This window comes from Coturnix japonica, chromosome 9, assembly GCF_001577835.2.
Source record: "Coturnix japonica isolate 7356 chromosome 9, Coturnix japonica 2.1, whole genome shotgun sequence".
Taxonomy (NCBI): Eukaryota; Metazoa; Chordata; class Aves; order Galliformes; family Phasianidae; genus Coturnix; species Coturnix japonica.
The window spans coordinates 2,381,711-2,398,740 of NC_029524.1; the positions used below are offsets into that span (position 1 = coordinate 2,381,711).

At 45.1% G+C, this 17,030-nt stretch overlaps 1 protein-coding gene across 6 annotated transcripts in view; it reads right to left on the reverse strand.

Moving 5' to 3' along the window:
- PPP2R3A (protein phosphatase 2 regulatory subunit B''alpha) overlaps nt 1–16,359 on the reverse strand; it is a 54,903-nt gene extending 38,544 nt beyond the window's left edge. For all 6 annotated transcript variants that reach the window (XR_001557061.2, XR_001557060.2, XM_015870978.2 and 3 more), the window contains exons 1-2: nt 16,248–16,359; nt 3,347–5,812 (exon numbers count right to left, since the gene is read on the reverse strand). Coding sequence is in view for 4 of the 6 variants with exons in the window: in XM_015870978.2 (XP_015726464.1) it covers nt 3,347–5,347 (2,001 nt within the window). In the remaining 2 variants the exon portion in view is untranslated. The remainder of the gene's footprint in view (nt 1–3,346; nt 5,813–16,247) is intronic.
- Between the last annotated feature and the right edge of the window lie 671 nt (nt 16,360–17,030).

Here is a 17,030-nt window from a genome sequence, read left to right on the forward strand (position 1 = left end):
AATCAAAATGTCCTTTCTTACCGTTTGGGATTAGAAAGCATGAATAATTGATGTTTGAAAAGAGTGCAGATAATTGAGTGATATCGCAACATCTGATCCAAACAATTCATAACAGACGTAGAGGAAATCTGATTCCATTATATTACAAATGCATTTGGAGAAAATGTGATTATTTAACATCAAAGCCCTGAAGCTTTCTGCTTCAAAGCCCAGTTTTCCCTGACCAGAGGCAGCTGTACCACCCACTGGGCTTCAACATAGCTGATTTCTAATTACTGATTTATCAGAAAACAAGTCTAAAATATTAAGTTTGCATATAAGCATCAGGATAAGTAAAAAGGAAGTTCAAAGCCATGCAATGTGGAAGTGGAGGAATGAGGAAGAGAACCAGGAGGCAGGACCACTCTCTATTGCTAAATGCACCATGAGTAGCTTTTGATATGAGGTGCTCGGTGGAGGCAGACGTAAAGAGGCAGCTGCTTCTGGCATCAAACTCCTGTCCTGGTTTCTGCTCTCAAGACTACTCACAAACTTCACCCAGCAGCTTTTGAAACAGAATGCATAAGCAGGACTTGGAGCAGAGCCCTGCACTGCCAAAACTTGATTCTGAAGGCAGAATGCACATGTAAGGTTCATAATGACTTTCTTGGGTACCTTCACTTGAGTGCTAAGCACTTTGCAAGCATTCATTAACCAAATTTAAACGCTTCATCAAATCAGCCGTTCTGCACAGGTTGCAGAGCAAGGACACAGAGAGGTTAAGGTCAAAAACCACCTACCCTTGACTTTTCCAAGAACTCTGCAGAAGACATTTTAAACAAAAGGCAGAACTTTTAACTTCCCCCCGCAGAAAAACCTATCAGTCATCACCTCTGTAGATCAGATAATTTCTACAGCCCGTTTCCTACTTCTCCCCTACTCCCTGTTTCTGGTTTTCCCTCACACCTGTCAGCCCAGCCCAGCTCTGCTCCTTACTGCTCTCCTGCCTACAGGCAATAAATACAGATATTTGGTTTGGTGCTGGGCTTCCGCAGACTAGCAACCATTTGGGGCTTTGTTCTTAGCTTCCAGCTGGTCAGACAGCTGAATTATTTTTGCTGAACCACATCTTTCAAAAATCATCTTATAAGAAAGATCAGCTTACGGCAGACACACAGAACAGGAAATTTTAAACTAAATAGTCCAGAGATAAGCAGCGGAAAACTGGATCTCAGATTGGGAAACGTCAAACAGGCTGGAAGCATGCAAAGCTTCCTGGACTGCCTATAAGAAGCATGATGTGCTCATTATGTGCTCTGAAAAATTGATGGACTCCTTGAGTATTCATTTCCTAATTTATAAATATTTTGGTTTTGAAATTGAGGAGGCAAGTAATTCTATTGTTCTGCGTGGATGAACATAACTGGCTCTTACAATAAAGGGAAAAATCTGTTGCTGATGCAAGCTGGCACAGATTTCAACATAGACAGGCCAGTCTGAGCCAGCAGACAGCCTGGTGTGAAGGGGCTTCACCTTCCCTCCCACACAGCTCGAGGGACACTGGAACTGCCACAAACATGAGAAATGAAAATTGCACCACATTTTCATCAAGATTAGATCTGGTAGGTGTTTTGTTTGTTCTCTTTTGTATAAATGTATAAGTGCTGTACAATTATTTGATAATAATTTATGAGCCCTAAGAAAATACGACAAACACTTCAGAAATTCACAGAAATTCTCCAATCAGATTCAGAGTTGACCAAGGAGACTCACATATTCCCTATATTCCCTAGATGCTACATCTACAGCTGAGGCAATGAGCACAAAACACTCCCATAAACACCACCAAACCTGAGAGCAAGCCAGGGCTGCTTTACCCAGCAGATCAAGTGACTTCTGCCCACTCCACTAAGGGCTAACCCACTCTGAAGGGCACCAGCTGCACTGCGCAGCACAGGCCCTCCAAGCCTTCTCTGCTTTCCAAAGACATTAATTTTCTTCTGAGAGTTTTGGTGCTGGGCACACGCACAAAGCTGCAGTAAGCAAGAGGAGCTCCTGCAATACCGGTACATGTCATGTGCCTGCAAAGGCAGGCTAGGAGCAAGCACACAAACCATGGGGGTAACGAGGGAAACAAACCAGTAGGGAACCAACTGATAAAAGTAATTTGACAGCACAAGAGTATCCAAGTTCTCAGGTGCAGCGTCACACTTGATCAATTTTTGTCTGAAGTTCACAGGTTAAAAAACAATCTTGTAAATACATAATGCAGCTATAGTTCTTAAAAGATTACTTCAGAGCATTTAAAGCTGCTTAGTTCAACTCTTTGAGGAAGAATCCCTTCTGGTTTGCTGGAGATATCCAAGGTTAGCCATTAACATGGCTTCCATAACCACGTTTTCCATAAGCAAAGATGCACAGAGGAAAAAAATCAGAAACACTTAGAGCATCTAGTCTTAAAAATAAGAAAAAAAAAAATCTCAATTGTGTCATATAGGGAGATAAATCCTTCTCTCCATCCCACCCCTTTCAGAACTGCACCAAATACCTGTGTTCACAGAAAACCCAAACATTCTGAAGACATGTAAATCATGCTCCAGCTGGAAAGAGCAGAGAGTTCACTGATAATCTGGATGCCTTCTCAAGTACATAAATTGAAGGTGGATTTTGGGAGGTGAAGCCCTCTGTATTTTCTGTACATGTGGGACCTTGTTACTGCATTGCTTTGGAAGCGTGGCACTTGTTTTCAAATGGAAGTACACAGGGCTGGATGGACAGCTTTGACTTCCCCCTTAAGCAGGTTTCCAACCAGACCCTTCTGAAAAACCTGCTTCTTGTTTGAGAAATGCACAGTGCAGAGTCCATAGCAACTCCGTGTATTAAAGATACAGGAAGGGAAATAAATAAATAAGTCATCTTAGATTTCATTGTTGTACCACAGAGGATCTTTCTTTAGGAGCCACTGATAAGCAGCACAAAGAAAGCTGTTACACTGAGATGGGAAAGGGCAAGGCGGAGCACCCAGTTCTCACTGAACTGGTGAGAGCCAATCCAGTGCCTGCTCCCAGGAATAAAGCAGTGAGCTGAAACACTGCCTCACCCCTTCTGTTATATAGGACCCATTTTAGTACAAGCAAACTCAGCCAACAAGAGCACCAGCAGGAAAAGGACAAGGTGAAAGGTGAAACTGCATGTCAAGGCCCATTCTGTTTGCTCAGTTTGTTTGTTTCCTTTTTTGTCTTTGCATCAATACTACTGCCAGGTTGAGTACATTATTCCACATTGCAGCACTGAAAGAATTGCTTAGCACTCATAACATTCTTAACACATTTCTTTTATTATCTAGTCAAAGGCTTCGTCCTCTTACCTTAATTACTTCTGGTGCTTGCTGAATCAGAGCTGGAACAGAGTCTCTGGAGGCAGCCCCAGCATTGCTTTTTTGCCCTGCGAGGAGGGACTGTGAAGGAGTTGATAATGTTTCCTGAAGAATTTGCATCACTTCTTTCTCCTTGGACAAGCTTCCCTTGCCTGTCTGGAATTCCACCAGTTCCTGGGCAAAGTCCTCGATGCTTTCCAAGATCCGCAGTAAAAGGGCTCTGTCATCTTCTTCCATTTTATGACCATTGGTTTCCATGATTTTTGACAAAGGGGAAGTGGGGTCAGCGGGTTTACTTTTGGGTTCCAGAGCCGCGGGTAGTACCGGCCTACCCTGCCAGCCAAACACCTGCAAACGGGCAGGTTCGCTCTCCTTTGGAGGGGGCTCCCTAAAAGTACTCTCCATTTTCTGTGAGAAGTGCTCCAAATCCAGCAGCAGTTTATCTATCTCATCCTTGTCTATCCTGCACGTCTGTTCTCCTTTGGAGACACCAGCTTGAGAACCACGCAATACAGAGTCTGAAACAGGTTTTAAGAGATCGCTTTTCTCAGAAGCGTGGGAAATTTCACCTCCTACTCTGGTAGGTTCTGCTTTAACATCAGCAGCCACATCTGAAGAACCAGAGAGCTGGTAGCTCTGCTTTAAACTCTCCCAGTCCCCTTTCTCCTTTGCCTTCTTTGTTTTCTCTAACACTCTTTCCCCATCTGACTCTTCCTCAATATAGAGAACCTCAGTGGAAGATGTGCAGTCTGAAGGGCTTGTGGCTGGTAACTGAGGTAGAACACAAGCATCTTTCACAGCTCTCACACCATTCTCCTGTGAGACGCTGCAAATGGAGTTTGAGGTAAAGCTCACAGTGCTTGTTTGGATGGACTGAGAGGTGCTTGTCACCTCACACTGATCACCTGGTTGTCTGACAGGAGCTGCATTTGAGGATGGAAGCTGAACAATATCTTCATACCTTGGTGGCTGCTCATCTCCAAATATTGGGGAAAAGGGAGTTTGCTGCAAGCCATGAAAACAGTTCACTAATTCTCCAAGATCACCTGCCTCCTTGTGCCCAGGTGGCTTGAACTCAAAGGGCAGCTTCTTCAGATATGAAGAAAATCTCCTCATCAGATTCACGTATATCATCTCTGAACTAGCCAGAGGATCGCTGCTATTCCCTCCACTAACACTGCCTGCTGATTTCTTTTTGATGCAGTGCTTTATTATGTCAGTGCACTTTTTGAGATCCTCTGAGCACTTGAGCAAGATGTCTAAGCACACTTTAATATCTCCACCAGAAGAACCATCCAGCTTGTGCTTCTCCAGAATTTGGGTGATGAAGTTTTCTTCAGAGAAGGAATGAGGTGAGAAGGGAACCATGGGATTCATACCGACTTCTGGAGCATCATTGCTCTCCTGCCATTTCTCCACAGGTGAGGGACTCTGTGAAAAGCCACACGGAGGAGAGTTCTCATCATTGCTGAAGTGCCCATAAATCATGTCAAAATCGAATGATCGTCTGCTGAATGATTCTGATCGAACCTTCCTCCCCTTTCTGTAGGCCACATGATTGGAAGAGTTTTTGAGCTTCTCAAATGAGAATTCCTTTATTTTACCACTGGCAAGATTTATTGCCTCACCAGTAATGTCTTTTAAACTGCTGGAAGCTTGCACTGAAGAGCCCTTTTTGATTCTTGGATTATTTAGGAGTATTTGCTGATAGTCCTCGTTTCCAGGCAATGCAAGCCCATTTTCAGAAACTGGAATTTTGTTGTCTAGGTTGGCATCTTGGACACTGAGTTCTGCACACACGCTGTGGTGGGCAACTATACATGCAACCCCTTGCTTAAACACTTGGCAAGACCCTGTGCAGTAATGCACTGTGTGCTGAAAGTGCTGTTCTATCACCACGCTGCTGTAGCAGTTCACAGTTGTGACCATAAGCCTGTAGGTTGCTGCCATAGCACGGATCCTACTTGGAAGTGAGGCTTCAAAATTCACCATTAATTTAGCAGGAAAAAGTAAACCCCTTTGACTCTGCACAGCCACAACAGATTGAATAGAAATATTCAAACACCAGTTGAAAACATTCAAGTTACATGAGAAACTACTGTCTTGGAAAGTCTTAGCGAAGCCTGGAGTGGTATCAGCAGTAGAGTTACAACAATCAGTGCAACTTGAATATGGTTTGATTTAAGACAACTTGATTTCTGTACTCCACACAGAGAGTTCTGCTGATCAGAGATGCAGCCTGAGCTGCTTCATTTCTAACAGTCCAGGTAGTTTCTCCAAGAGGACTCATAAAATTCAGGTGGCTCTGGGACAGAGCCAACGAGACAACAATTTTTGTTTGATCTTTCTCTCTCTTAAGGGTTGATGAGAAGAAGACAGACAATCAAGTGGTATGTACAGACAAGAAATCCACAGTGTGCTTGTGTGATCCACTTCTCACATTGTTAAGGAAGGTCCCTGCAAGAGAAAGAGAAACAGGAGTCATTACAACTGACATGTAACACACAGCCTTGTCTGACATCAAACAAATGGCATCAGACCTCACCAACCAGCACTCAGGCTCGTACAGAGTGAGAGCAGGCTGATATTTTTCCTTCACTCAGATCTACCATATAAGAACACTGCTAAGGAGCCAGCCTATATTTATACACGGCCCGTCCGTGTGTTGCCATTTTAACAGCTCTATTTTAACCACTCATTGATTTTTTTTTTTCCAGACCTGCTTTCCCCCCCCACCTCCCTCCCCCTCCTTCCCATTCTGAACAAAACATCACCTTTAATTCTAATAGCACACAACATTTTGATCATGTTGCAAATTTCTGGCTTTCATTTTCCAAGACCTTCTAACACAAGGAAAAGAGCAGTTGAGAAAAACACTTTCAGGATTTCCAAACTCTCTGGATTATAAAGAACTGCAAACAGCCTGAAGCAAAGCTGATGAACGCCTCTAAAAATGCGTGGCCTTTCATAAAGGCTGCTTCCATTAGCCTTTCACAAAGGTCTCTGGGACTATGGCAAATATTTTAAGGCAAAAGAACTGTTTTGTTTTTTTTTTATTCTCCTATAACCCATAAATAGCATAACATACTTATTAATAAGTCTGTTGTTGTAGACAGCAAGAGTAGAAAATAACATTTGTATAGAAGTCTATGAAAACTGGAATTGAGAATTTTACACACAGGGTAAGCATTTCTGGCTGCATTTCCTATCATAATGGTTAAGGCTGTACAAAAAAACCCAACACCTGCTGAACACTGACATTTTATATATTGTAAATCCTTCATTTGAAGTTGAAAATAACAGATTTTAAGATTATTTGATGGGATTCGTAAACACATTACACTGTCCAGTTGTGCCTCTAAACTGCTGATTACAATTAAGTAGAATTGCTCACAGAAACCTTCCTGATTTGTTCCGTGGATTATATAAAACATTGCAATGATTGCATGCAAGATGAAGTAGCAACTGCTCCAACTACCACACTGGTGTCTGTAACAGGCTGCCACCTGCCTATCAAGCACCACAGGCCAATCTGCCTGTTGTACCAGGGCCAGCTTCACAGCACGCTTCTGTGCCTGCCCTGTACTGCTCCTCTCTACACCCACTGGCATTGCCCCAAAGCCCCAGAGGCACAGGAGAGCCTTCCAAAGGGATGATCAGAGGTATGGGGTGTGCCACAGCCACAGCAGTGAGTCAGGGGATAAAGGGCGTAAACAGAACCGTTTTTAAACCCTGGGGTCCTTATACCATCCAGCAGAAGCCTAGGTAATAAGACTCCACACCCTCCAGTCACTGACTCCCAGGCTCCACAATCAGGTGCGCTTAATGCTTCGCTGAATCAGAGCCACAGTTTAAAAAAGTCCTACTGGCTCACCAGTGTGCTCATCTTATAGGACTTAGCGGGCTTTGTTCAGACAGGAAAACCCATGCTTCCATGACTCCAAGAACACTAATGATCTCTAGACTCCCAGAGCCTTCAGACACTCTCAGAGGTAGAAAGTCTGTTTGCTGCTTGCTCTTTTCTGAGCCTCCATCAACAAACTCCCCAGCATCTCCTGAAAGTTACATGATGTTTACAGAAAATAGAGGCCAGCAGGAGATTGGAAAAGTTAATATTGCGTCCAGAAAAGCATGAGACCTGCACAGAGCTCCTTCCTCCCTCTTCTGTGAGGCACAGCAAGGAGACTGTGCTTCACAATTGCTCCAGTCCTCTCTTCCCTACTACTTTGCTAGTGAACAATCTTTTCCACCAAAGAAGATTGTCTGAGTTATACGTAACTGAGGAAACAACTGCATCTCCCCAGTTAGAGAACTAACACATTAAACCTCACTAACACCCTATATTGCTCAAAGGAATTGTTACCCCCTTATGCATGTACACCTTCCGCTGGGATTAAGTTCCTCCCATCCTTTAAGCTACCTTTGGACAACAAAGCTTTTCATGTCATTCAGATTACTCCACAAGGAGTTTGTCAAATGAAGCCTCACAGATTCTCAGCCTAAAATGGCACTTCTTCAGTTCAACTCCGTTTTTCCAGATACGTTCAACAACATCTGCAGCAGCTCTTCCTACCATCTCCATTTTCCAAAGCGGAGCCCTTAGCTGCTGATCAGCCATACTGCAGGCAGTCAGCCCTTAGAAGAAGGATAGGATGCTGTTCAGCCATGTCTGCTGCATTCTCTAACCTCTTCCCAACCAGGATGTATTTCTCTGGTACCATCACATCCAGGAGTCAACACAATCAAGACACAAACACGTCATGGCTGTCACAGGATGATCTCCTCCTTCATGCTCAGATGTCTTCAGCCCTTGTACTGTTGTGTCAGAGAAAGAAGTAAACAAAGAATGAATATTGAAAACCTGACAGCCCCTTCCCAACCAGTTTAATGTCTCCTCAGTGATTATCACTTGCCTTATTTTCACTGTCTGCAGAAACACGCTGAGGTATCTCAAGGCACCGAAGCATTTGCCTCCAGCTACCAGTAACTGCCTGGGCACCACAAACACACACACACACACACACACACACACACACAGGGCACAAACTGCATTTCTCACTCCTCCACCAGCTTTACTTGACCAGGATTAGTGTGCGCTCAGCTCACAGCTTTATTTTACAATCATCCACCAAGCATGACCCAGCATGCAAGCCCAGTTAAGACAAAATCTAAGACGATGTTTTCCTGTTACCAGATCCGGGAATCTAGTCTCAAACTGAGCCTGAATGGGCTTTTGTTGAGACTTTCGGCTGGTGACTCAAATCTACTATTTATGAACAGCAACAATGGAAAGACTGAGTGCATTAAGAAACATTCATACTTCCATCTTTTCGGCCTCCCATTTAATTCCAGTTGTGCCTCTAAACAGCCCCCAGTTCAGATATGCTGGAGATAGATTCAGTAATTAGGACCGCTGCCATGAAACCAACTCCAGCCCTAAGGATACAGGGTTGGTTTCACAATATAAACTATGAATGAATAGGGCTTCTTGTGTGCCTGCAGAATAATGCTTTATGTCTTCCCTATCTGCAAGAAGAAATGAATCACTTTCCAAAGGAAAAAATTATTGCAGATACTAATAATATAAAAGGTTACTCTACAACACAGAAGAAATTCTATTCATGTAAAGATGATGCTCAAGTCAAGTACAATCTGTAAGCTAGGGGTCTGTCAGCCTGCAACTTGGCTTATGTGCAACAGAGTCTAACAAGCAAGGAACAGGCCTCTGCTGCCTTTGAAAGCTTCTCAGCAAGCAATGCTTTTCCTTCATTTCAGGACTAGCAACAACATTAGCAGTAACCCTAACAGGAAATTAGCCCTCTCTGCATCTGTACACAGGAGAGGTGCCATTTGGTAAGCATGCTCACTTCAAACAGAAGAGATGGTGGGGTAAGCTCTCCAGCTTGGCTACTTCTATAAAAGTAACAGAGGAAAAGAAAAAGGAAGAAGAAATATCAACAGCTTTGCTTTCTAACAAGTCAAAGTGGTTTCAGATGCTTCATGATCAGGTGCCAGGTTGTACGTCTTAGAGGAGCTGGATGTGCCGAAAAGCAGCTGAACTGCATCCTCTCATTTAGAAATTCTTGAATTTTGTTCAGATTTTACTGAACAGAAAAGATTTGGCAACAAATTATATTGATTATAGAAAACAAAAGCTGGCAAATAAAGAGATGCTTTCTCGCAAAGCACAAATTTCAGGCAGCCTTTGGTACTTTGGTAAACAGGAAAAAGTATTCACTTACTCATCTAAGTTCTACAGTTCCACAAGCCATTACAAAATGGCACTGGACCTTGGGGATTTATCACTATGGTTCTTCCTATCTGGCTCAAGTCGTAATATTGTCAGCTGAGATTACAAAACACACGTGTAAATGCAGACTGGGAGGATGGAGATCAGAATAGAAGAGGTGTTGAACTCAATTGTTTAAGAGTTGTTGTGCAGCATCAGAAGGAGCTGACACAGAACCACACTCCACAAAAGCCAAAGAACCTCAGATCCCATGGCCTCATCAAGCACTGCCAGTCAGCACAGCTCATATGGTGACTAGTGATTTTATAAAGTATTCTGCAGTCAGTGGAAGAGTAATAGAAAATCTGGTATTAAAATCCTTGGATGTTCCACTGTTGATGGAACTGCTCATCTGCTGAACTGAGCAGAAATGCTACAATGTACCATTGACATGTTATTTTGACCCCCACCACAAAGGATCCAATTGACAAATGGCTATCACAAGTTACCTTCCAAAGCAGGCTGCAAATAAAACTAAGAAAATTTACCTTTTCTTCTCATACTGAAAAAGCCTGGGGTGAGAGAGGGGAAGAAATTAACTTGTTGGCTCCTTTGTTCTTTATTTCCTGTTTCTTACAGCTTATATTGCTATGTCCTTAAAGATAGCACGTCTAATTAATCCAAGAGGACTTTTTTGTTGTCGTTCACAGGGCTTAGACTGCCCCAGACCGTGCTAACTCTGCAGTTCTCAGCACCCACAGGAATGTGACACACGTGCGAACATTCCAACTACAGTAAAAAATTTACCTGTGAAATTACAGGATCAGAGGCACAGACACCACTTAAACGTGCAAGGTTTGAGAAACCGCAACAGACTGCAAGGGCTACAAGACCTGCCTTTACTCCTAACCCTCTCTGAACCACAGCATATTCCTTATCGCATTTATTTTGAGTTCTTCAATACATCCACTGCAGAGAAGAGGTCATTTCCAATTTGAGTACATTTAACACCAGCAAACAGGCATCAGGTTTTCTTAAGATAATCTAGAAATATCTTTCAGGAAGAGATATTTTCTCACCTGCAAATACAGGCACGTTATGATCAAACCACCCCTTAGCTTTCGCCAGGATTTACAGATGGTTTGGAACACAGACGTCTTCCAAGCCAATGCTGCAGCCCTTTCCTGAACTTTGTCAGCATTCTTGCAAAGAAAACAAGGATGACGTGGGATTCATCTCATTCAAGTCAAAGTAGAGTGTATTTTTATGATGCAGGAAGCCAAACTGCACACAAGATCCAGAATGGACTAAAAATGTGTTCAGAAATGAATTTCTAAAGTGCCTTTCAAAAACACCATCACGACACAGTGCTTTCACCTCCCAGAAATCTCAGAGTATTTCTCAGCTCAGACATTCTCAATCTGCAGCTCTCTCAAACACGTGAGTTAATTCATATCTTCTCTCCTCCTTCCTCTTTCAAAAGGAAATGACACTATTTGTCCTTTGTCGGGACCTACGATGGACAGTTCTAAACAAGATGGAGATGCTCGCACAGCCTCAGGAGAAAGAGATGGGCAACAAGAGTAATCCAAAGGGTTTGAAAAGCTTTTAAGTGATGAGACCAGGCATGATAAAACATTTCAGGATGAATGAGAAGACTTGGGAAGAATACGATAGTCCAGAAAATCATGAATGGCACAGAAAAGATGAATAGGGTCTGACTGCTCACCTCTTCCAGTACAAGAAGTAGATGTGACTGAGCAGTGCTCCAGGAACCAGGCTACAAACAAGCACACGTGCACAGCAAACCTGCACAGCTCCCGTCAAAGTACATCACAGACACAGAAGGGTTCTGGGCAATCCAGGGGTTCTGTTTTAATATTTCTTTTAATACCACCAAATAGCACAAGAACCTTCTGCAACTCAACCATATTTTGTTTGTACTACTCTCGTTTTGCAATTCTTAGCATATATTGCCACTTCATTATTCAGCCGCTGTTCCAGATCATTTGCAACTGTTGAGCAACACAAGCCTGAGGACAGATCTCAGCAGGGTTGTGCCTGTGATTACTCTTCACTAGAAAATCTGCCATTTCTTCCTACACTTTAACCAGGTATTGGTTAATGAAAAACTTACCCTCCTACCGCATGGCAGCATTTTTCCTTTAAGAAGAGTTAATAAAACTTTGTGAGACTCTCCAATAACCCAGAAACAGCACAATACTTGCTTGTCTTTCACGCTTTTTTGCTCATTAGCTTCCAACCCTTAATTTCTCCACCTGAAGTGAGACTTCTGCATTCTTGCCATGAACCACAAAGGTCACAGCAATGGAAGGACGAACCGAGGCACACCTCCAAGCAGACGTGACCTTGAGAATCACCATTTGTGACAGGATGATAAATATTGCTTTACAGTCAATACAATTGGGAGAAGTCAGTTTTCACACCTGGAAATCTATTTCAATAGCTTTACACTTAAATAACACCAAATGCTCACTGAAATACAGCATGCCCCTGTTTGCAGTAGCATAAAACAAACCCAAGGCTCAAAAAGATTAGGGCTGGCATCAGTAACAACAGCCTACACTGCTCTTTTAAAACAAACTTGGCACTAGTCCCTGAACTATTGTTCTGAGATAGTGATTTGCAGTCAGTGAGCACAGTGTTACTCACAGCGATCCCCTCAGGTTAAGTCACAGTGTTATCTAAGGCTCTAGAGCTGCTCTACTCTTCACAAACATCAGCATGCAGCATCTCTATAAGGCAGCTATACCAAAATGATTGCTAAGAACCAATGTAGGAGCCTTGATGAGCTTTTTGTTACTAGATGAGTGGGACAGCTATAATCACCAAGGAAAGCTTTACCCTTCTCAGTCTTTCAGCAATACCTTCCTCCAGCTTCCTTTTTGCAGAGATTTGGAACCCAAACTGACCAGGCAGGAATGCGTCCCACGAGACTGCTTTCCAGTTCTACAGATGAGACAGTAGGAGTCTAAAAGCTCAGGCAATTTTTTTTGCATAACAACCCAAGAAATTTAAATAATTTGCCAACTAATTATGGTTCCTCTGTCTGCTTAGAGCTATCAGTTAATCTCAGGTTATTCAGCATGCCCCAATATATTAACAGACATGACAGAACTTAGCAAGCCACAGGTAAAAAAATCCTATAGGAAGAATAAGCCCCACTTAGCTTTGTTCTGCTGATAGAAAATAAGGTGACCAACCAGAAGACACTGGAAGTGGAAAACATTCAAAAGCACATAATTAACAAGGCTTGGGGCAGGGGTCAGAAAGCCAGCTTGATTAAGTAATGTGTCTGTTGGCTGCTTATATCCTTATAAGGAAAAAATAACTTCTTATTAGCAGGATGTATTTATTTTCCCTGGAAACAGTTAAATTAGAATCAACAATATCCAATGAATTTTCACAAATTAAAGTGATTTTATTGAAGTGTTAAGAAAACAAAGGCAGAGCAGTGTCCAAGATGGCGTTCCCTCAGTCCCTGCTAATGGTGTCAGCATTTACAGGCTTCACACAACCATCCTGAAAACTGACATGTTTCTCCCATAGCAGCCCATCCACCTGCCAGTTATTACCTGCCAGCCAACACTGATTTTTAATTCAATAAATTAACAATATTTTCCTTCATTACCCATGTATTCCGAGCTTACACGCATCTCATTGCTGCCTTCCCTGACTTCACGTCTCATCTGTACCACCAGCACACTGCTCATTTCCCCAGGTCTCCCAGAGACCCAGTAAAGCTCTTTGCCTGTGATGAGAATCCATTTCTCCAGGGTAATCCCAGCCCCCGACCCAGCACTGCACACCTTCAACAGGTCAGCAATGAGACGAGTGAAAACGTCAAGCTGGGAGCAACGCTCCAGTTCAGCGCTGTGCCCATCCTCTCCTCTGAGGCATAATCACAGGAGCAAAGAGTACGCAGCCATTTGCACCAGTCATACCTTCCACAAGCCCATTCCTGCCAGCCTCCACTCATGTTCCCAAGCCAGCAGCTGTTGAAATGTAACAAATTAGGCCAAAAGGTACAGCCCGTCCCAGCATTCAAGAAGTCTGGCACCGCTACAGCTTTTACTGCTTCTGACTCGGATAAGCCACACCAGAGGCGCAGATCAGCATGATCAAAGCAAGAAGGAAATGAAGGAAGCTTCACTTTTCTATCCCTTTCCCTCCACCGAGGAAAACAAGGAGTGTTGTAAGCTGGCATCCCTGCAGGACAGAGGCAGTCGTTTCCCTTGTTTCTTTTGTAAAGTAACCTGGGTTAGTAAGGATACAAGTTCTACCCATTTATCTATGCGTATTTAAAAAGAAGCCGATTAAAATGATACACAGAAGAAAGATGAATGCTAAGAAGTGCAAAGAACCTCATTCTAACTTCAGTGAACAGCAATCAGTGTTCACATTCATGAATATGAATATCTATTAAAAGGAATAATCATTTTTAATTAGCTTTCTTACATCTATGACCTCATCTATTGCTCAGTATCCGCTATTCATGCAGCGTTCTACAATCAGGATGATTAATTTCTCTATCAACACAATAGTCATACATTTATTTAACTTATTTCTCCAACTTCTCATGAATTCATGACTTTAATCTCCATTTTACCCAGCAAGAACCATGGCAAAGAAGAGCACACCAGCCTGTATTGCCTCCCTAGAACAGCCAAAGGGCAGATTTTTCAAGGCACGGGATGCTACAGAACATTTCATACACCAAAACACAATAAACTACTCCACTGCACCTGCCCACACTGTTATAGCCACAAATATATCCAGAGACCTGAGCACAAGGAAGAATGTAACAGTGGACTTGGTAGAAGCAGCTCATCCTGTAACACATATGAACCAAGTTCTGTGAGACAGCTCTTACGTGCCTCAATGATGAATAAAAAAAGACTCCTTCATAGCACAGTTTCAATTCACTGTCCAGTTTCATCCAGAATTGGAAAGCAAGTCCCAACCTCTCATTTAGTCTTCAAAAAGGTGCAGTTCTGTGTAACAGCTGAAAACCTAGTTCTATAGGGAGAAAATAGCATGCAGTCATTTAGGATGGTGTTGGGAAGCACTTACAAAAGGCAGTGAATTACAGCTGTAGGGAATGTCTGTAACTTTACCAAGATATTCCAAGTTCAGAGTGACTGAAGTCACATCTGTGTAATTCAAGGGAGCGGGTGAGGAGGTTTGCAGGAAGGATAGAAAAAGGTTCGTAGAGGAAAAACATGGAAAAAACAACCTGCACCACGCAGCATCATATCTACACCTCTGTGGCTACTGATAGTGAACGTGAAAGACCACTGGGCCCTGCTACAGCAATCTGAATAGCCCACGTCACCGCGCTCACAACCTGCACTGCAGGCTGCAAAGAGGATGGAACACGCGTTGCCAGGGCAGCTCTCAGTACTCACGTATCTGTTGACTTTAACTTGAGGCACTCGGACCGCAGCTACCTTTAACACTGCACCTCTGTGCAAAGTATGAGAGCAAGATAACACATGACAGTAATTGCAAAGGTCTAGGTAATGGAAACTGGCCACATGCCATCAGGGAACTTCAACTCTTCTCTGTTACTTTGTACACAGGCAATTGTTGCTTCAACTTCTCAGAATCCAACAGGCATTATATAAATTATTCTACAAAACCAAGAATAGCCTAACAGTGCTGTCAATCTCCTCCCAGTTTTCATGAGAATAACCTCCCTCTACCATAACTGGTGAGGGCAGACCTACCAGAGCCAAAAGATTCACAAAAACTAATCACGAGGAGAAGGCTATTTTAAGTAGATGCCTGTAAAGTTTATTTCTTGAAGCAGACATCAGTTGAATTATACACTCACCAATGAAACCCCTGGGCTTGCAAGCAGCACTCATAGCAAACTGCATGGGGACCCTCGGCTGCTCTGCCATGAGCTCCCCTGGACACCAGCTGCCTTTACAGGGACAGCGGGCGCAGACAGCACATCTCCCCGTGCTTCCTTCTTTAGCATGAAGAACAGAGGTAATAAAACCAGCCCTGGACTTCACAATATTTACATAACGTGGGACCAGCACAGTGTGTGATGACCTTCAGAGACTCGCTCCGGTAGGAACACGTCCTTCAGTAAATTATTCCATTATTCAATCACGACTTTACAAGTTTATGCCCAGCTTAATCTCGGGTTTGTCTGCCAGGGAACCAGCGAGTCTTGCAGCCAAAGCCGCTCCCTTTCTTGCTCAGAAATTATTTTCTCTGGTTTCATAGAAAACACTCCAGAAAAAAATATAACAATCCAATAGGAAAAGCCTTCTTTTCATTACCGCCGGATCGCGGGGCTCAGCGGGGTTCTGCTTCGCAGCGCTTCACCCCAACTCCCCGAGCCGACGTGCAATGTTTCTCACAGCGGCGCGAGGTGAGAAGCGTTTCCTCCCCGCTCAGGACGCGCTACCTGCGAACTCCGCCGCTCCCCGCTCCTCCCGGCCCGGCCGCCCCCGCACGGCTCCGGCAGCTCCGGGACACCCCGCCCGGCAGCGGATCGTTTCACCACAGACATCGCGCCCCACGGCCCGCCCGGCACCTGCCCCCCATGCCGGGCCCCGAGAGGAGCGACTGCCGGCCCGGCTGAGGGCGGGAGGCCCGGCCCGGCCCCGCACGCCCCGCACCTACCCGCCAAGGCAGCGCCCCGTCCCATGCCGGCACCGCCGCTCCCGCCGCGGGGCGCGCTCTGCTGCCCGGCCCGGCCGGCCCCTTCCGCGCAGCGGGGGGCCCCGCCCCGGAGGCGCGGCGGGCGGGCGGGCGGGCGGGCGGCCCCGCAGGTCGAGGCCGGGCGGTGAGGAGGGGGAGGCGGCGGCGGCGGAATGGCGCTGCCCGCGCTGAGGGGAGAGGAGAACGGCCCCCAGCGCACCCCCCGCCCCTGCACGCGCCGCCCCTTCGCTTCCCGCCCTCCGCCCCTCCTCAGCCGAGCCCGGCGCTCTGCCCCGCGCCCCTCACGCTCGCCCCTCACACACGCCGATTCCCCGCCGGCCGCTGTTGTTCCCGGTGGTCGCTCCGGGTGTCGGTTTCATCCCGCTGTTGTTCCCGGTGGTCGCTCCGGGTGTCGGTTTCATCCCGCTGTTGTTCCCGGTGGTCGCTCCGGGTGTCGGTTTCATCCCGCTGTGCCTCGAGTCCGTCGGCACAGAACGGAGCGATGGCTGAGGGCGCAAGTGAAGAGGGAGGAGAGCGAAAGCGCGGCCGAACCGCGCCACACACAGCGCTGTGCGGGCGGGGGGTGACCGAAGGCACCACAACAGCCCTGGGGGCGCTCAGGCCGATCTCATGGCTTCTTTCTATCTCCTCGGATGGGCTCTGAGCTGTCGCTGTGTAGCAGCAGTCCCAGCCTTCTATCCCACACACGTACCCACGCACCTCTCAGTGGAGCACCTCTGGCAGCTTCACACCCTGCCACCTTCC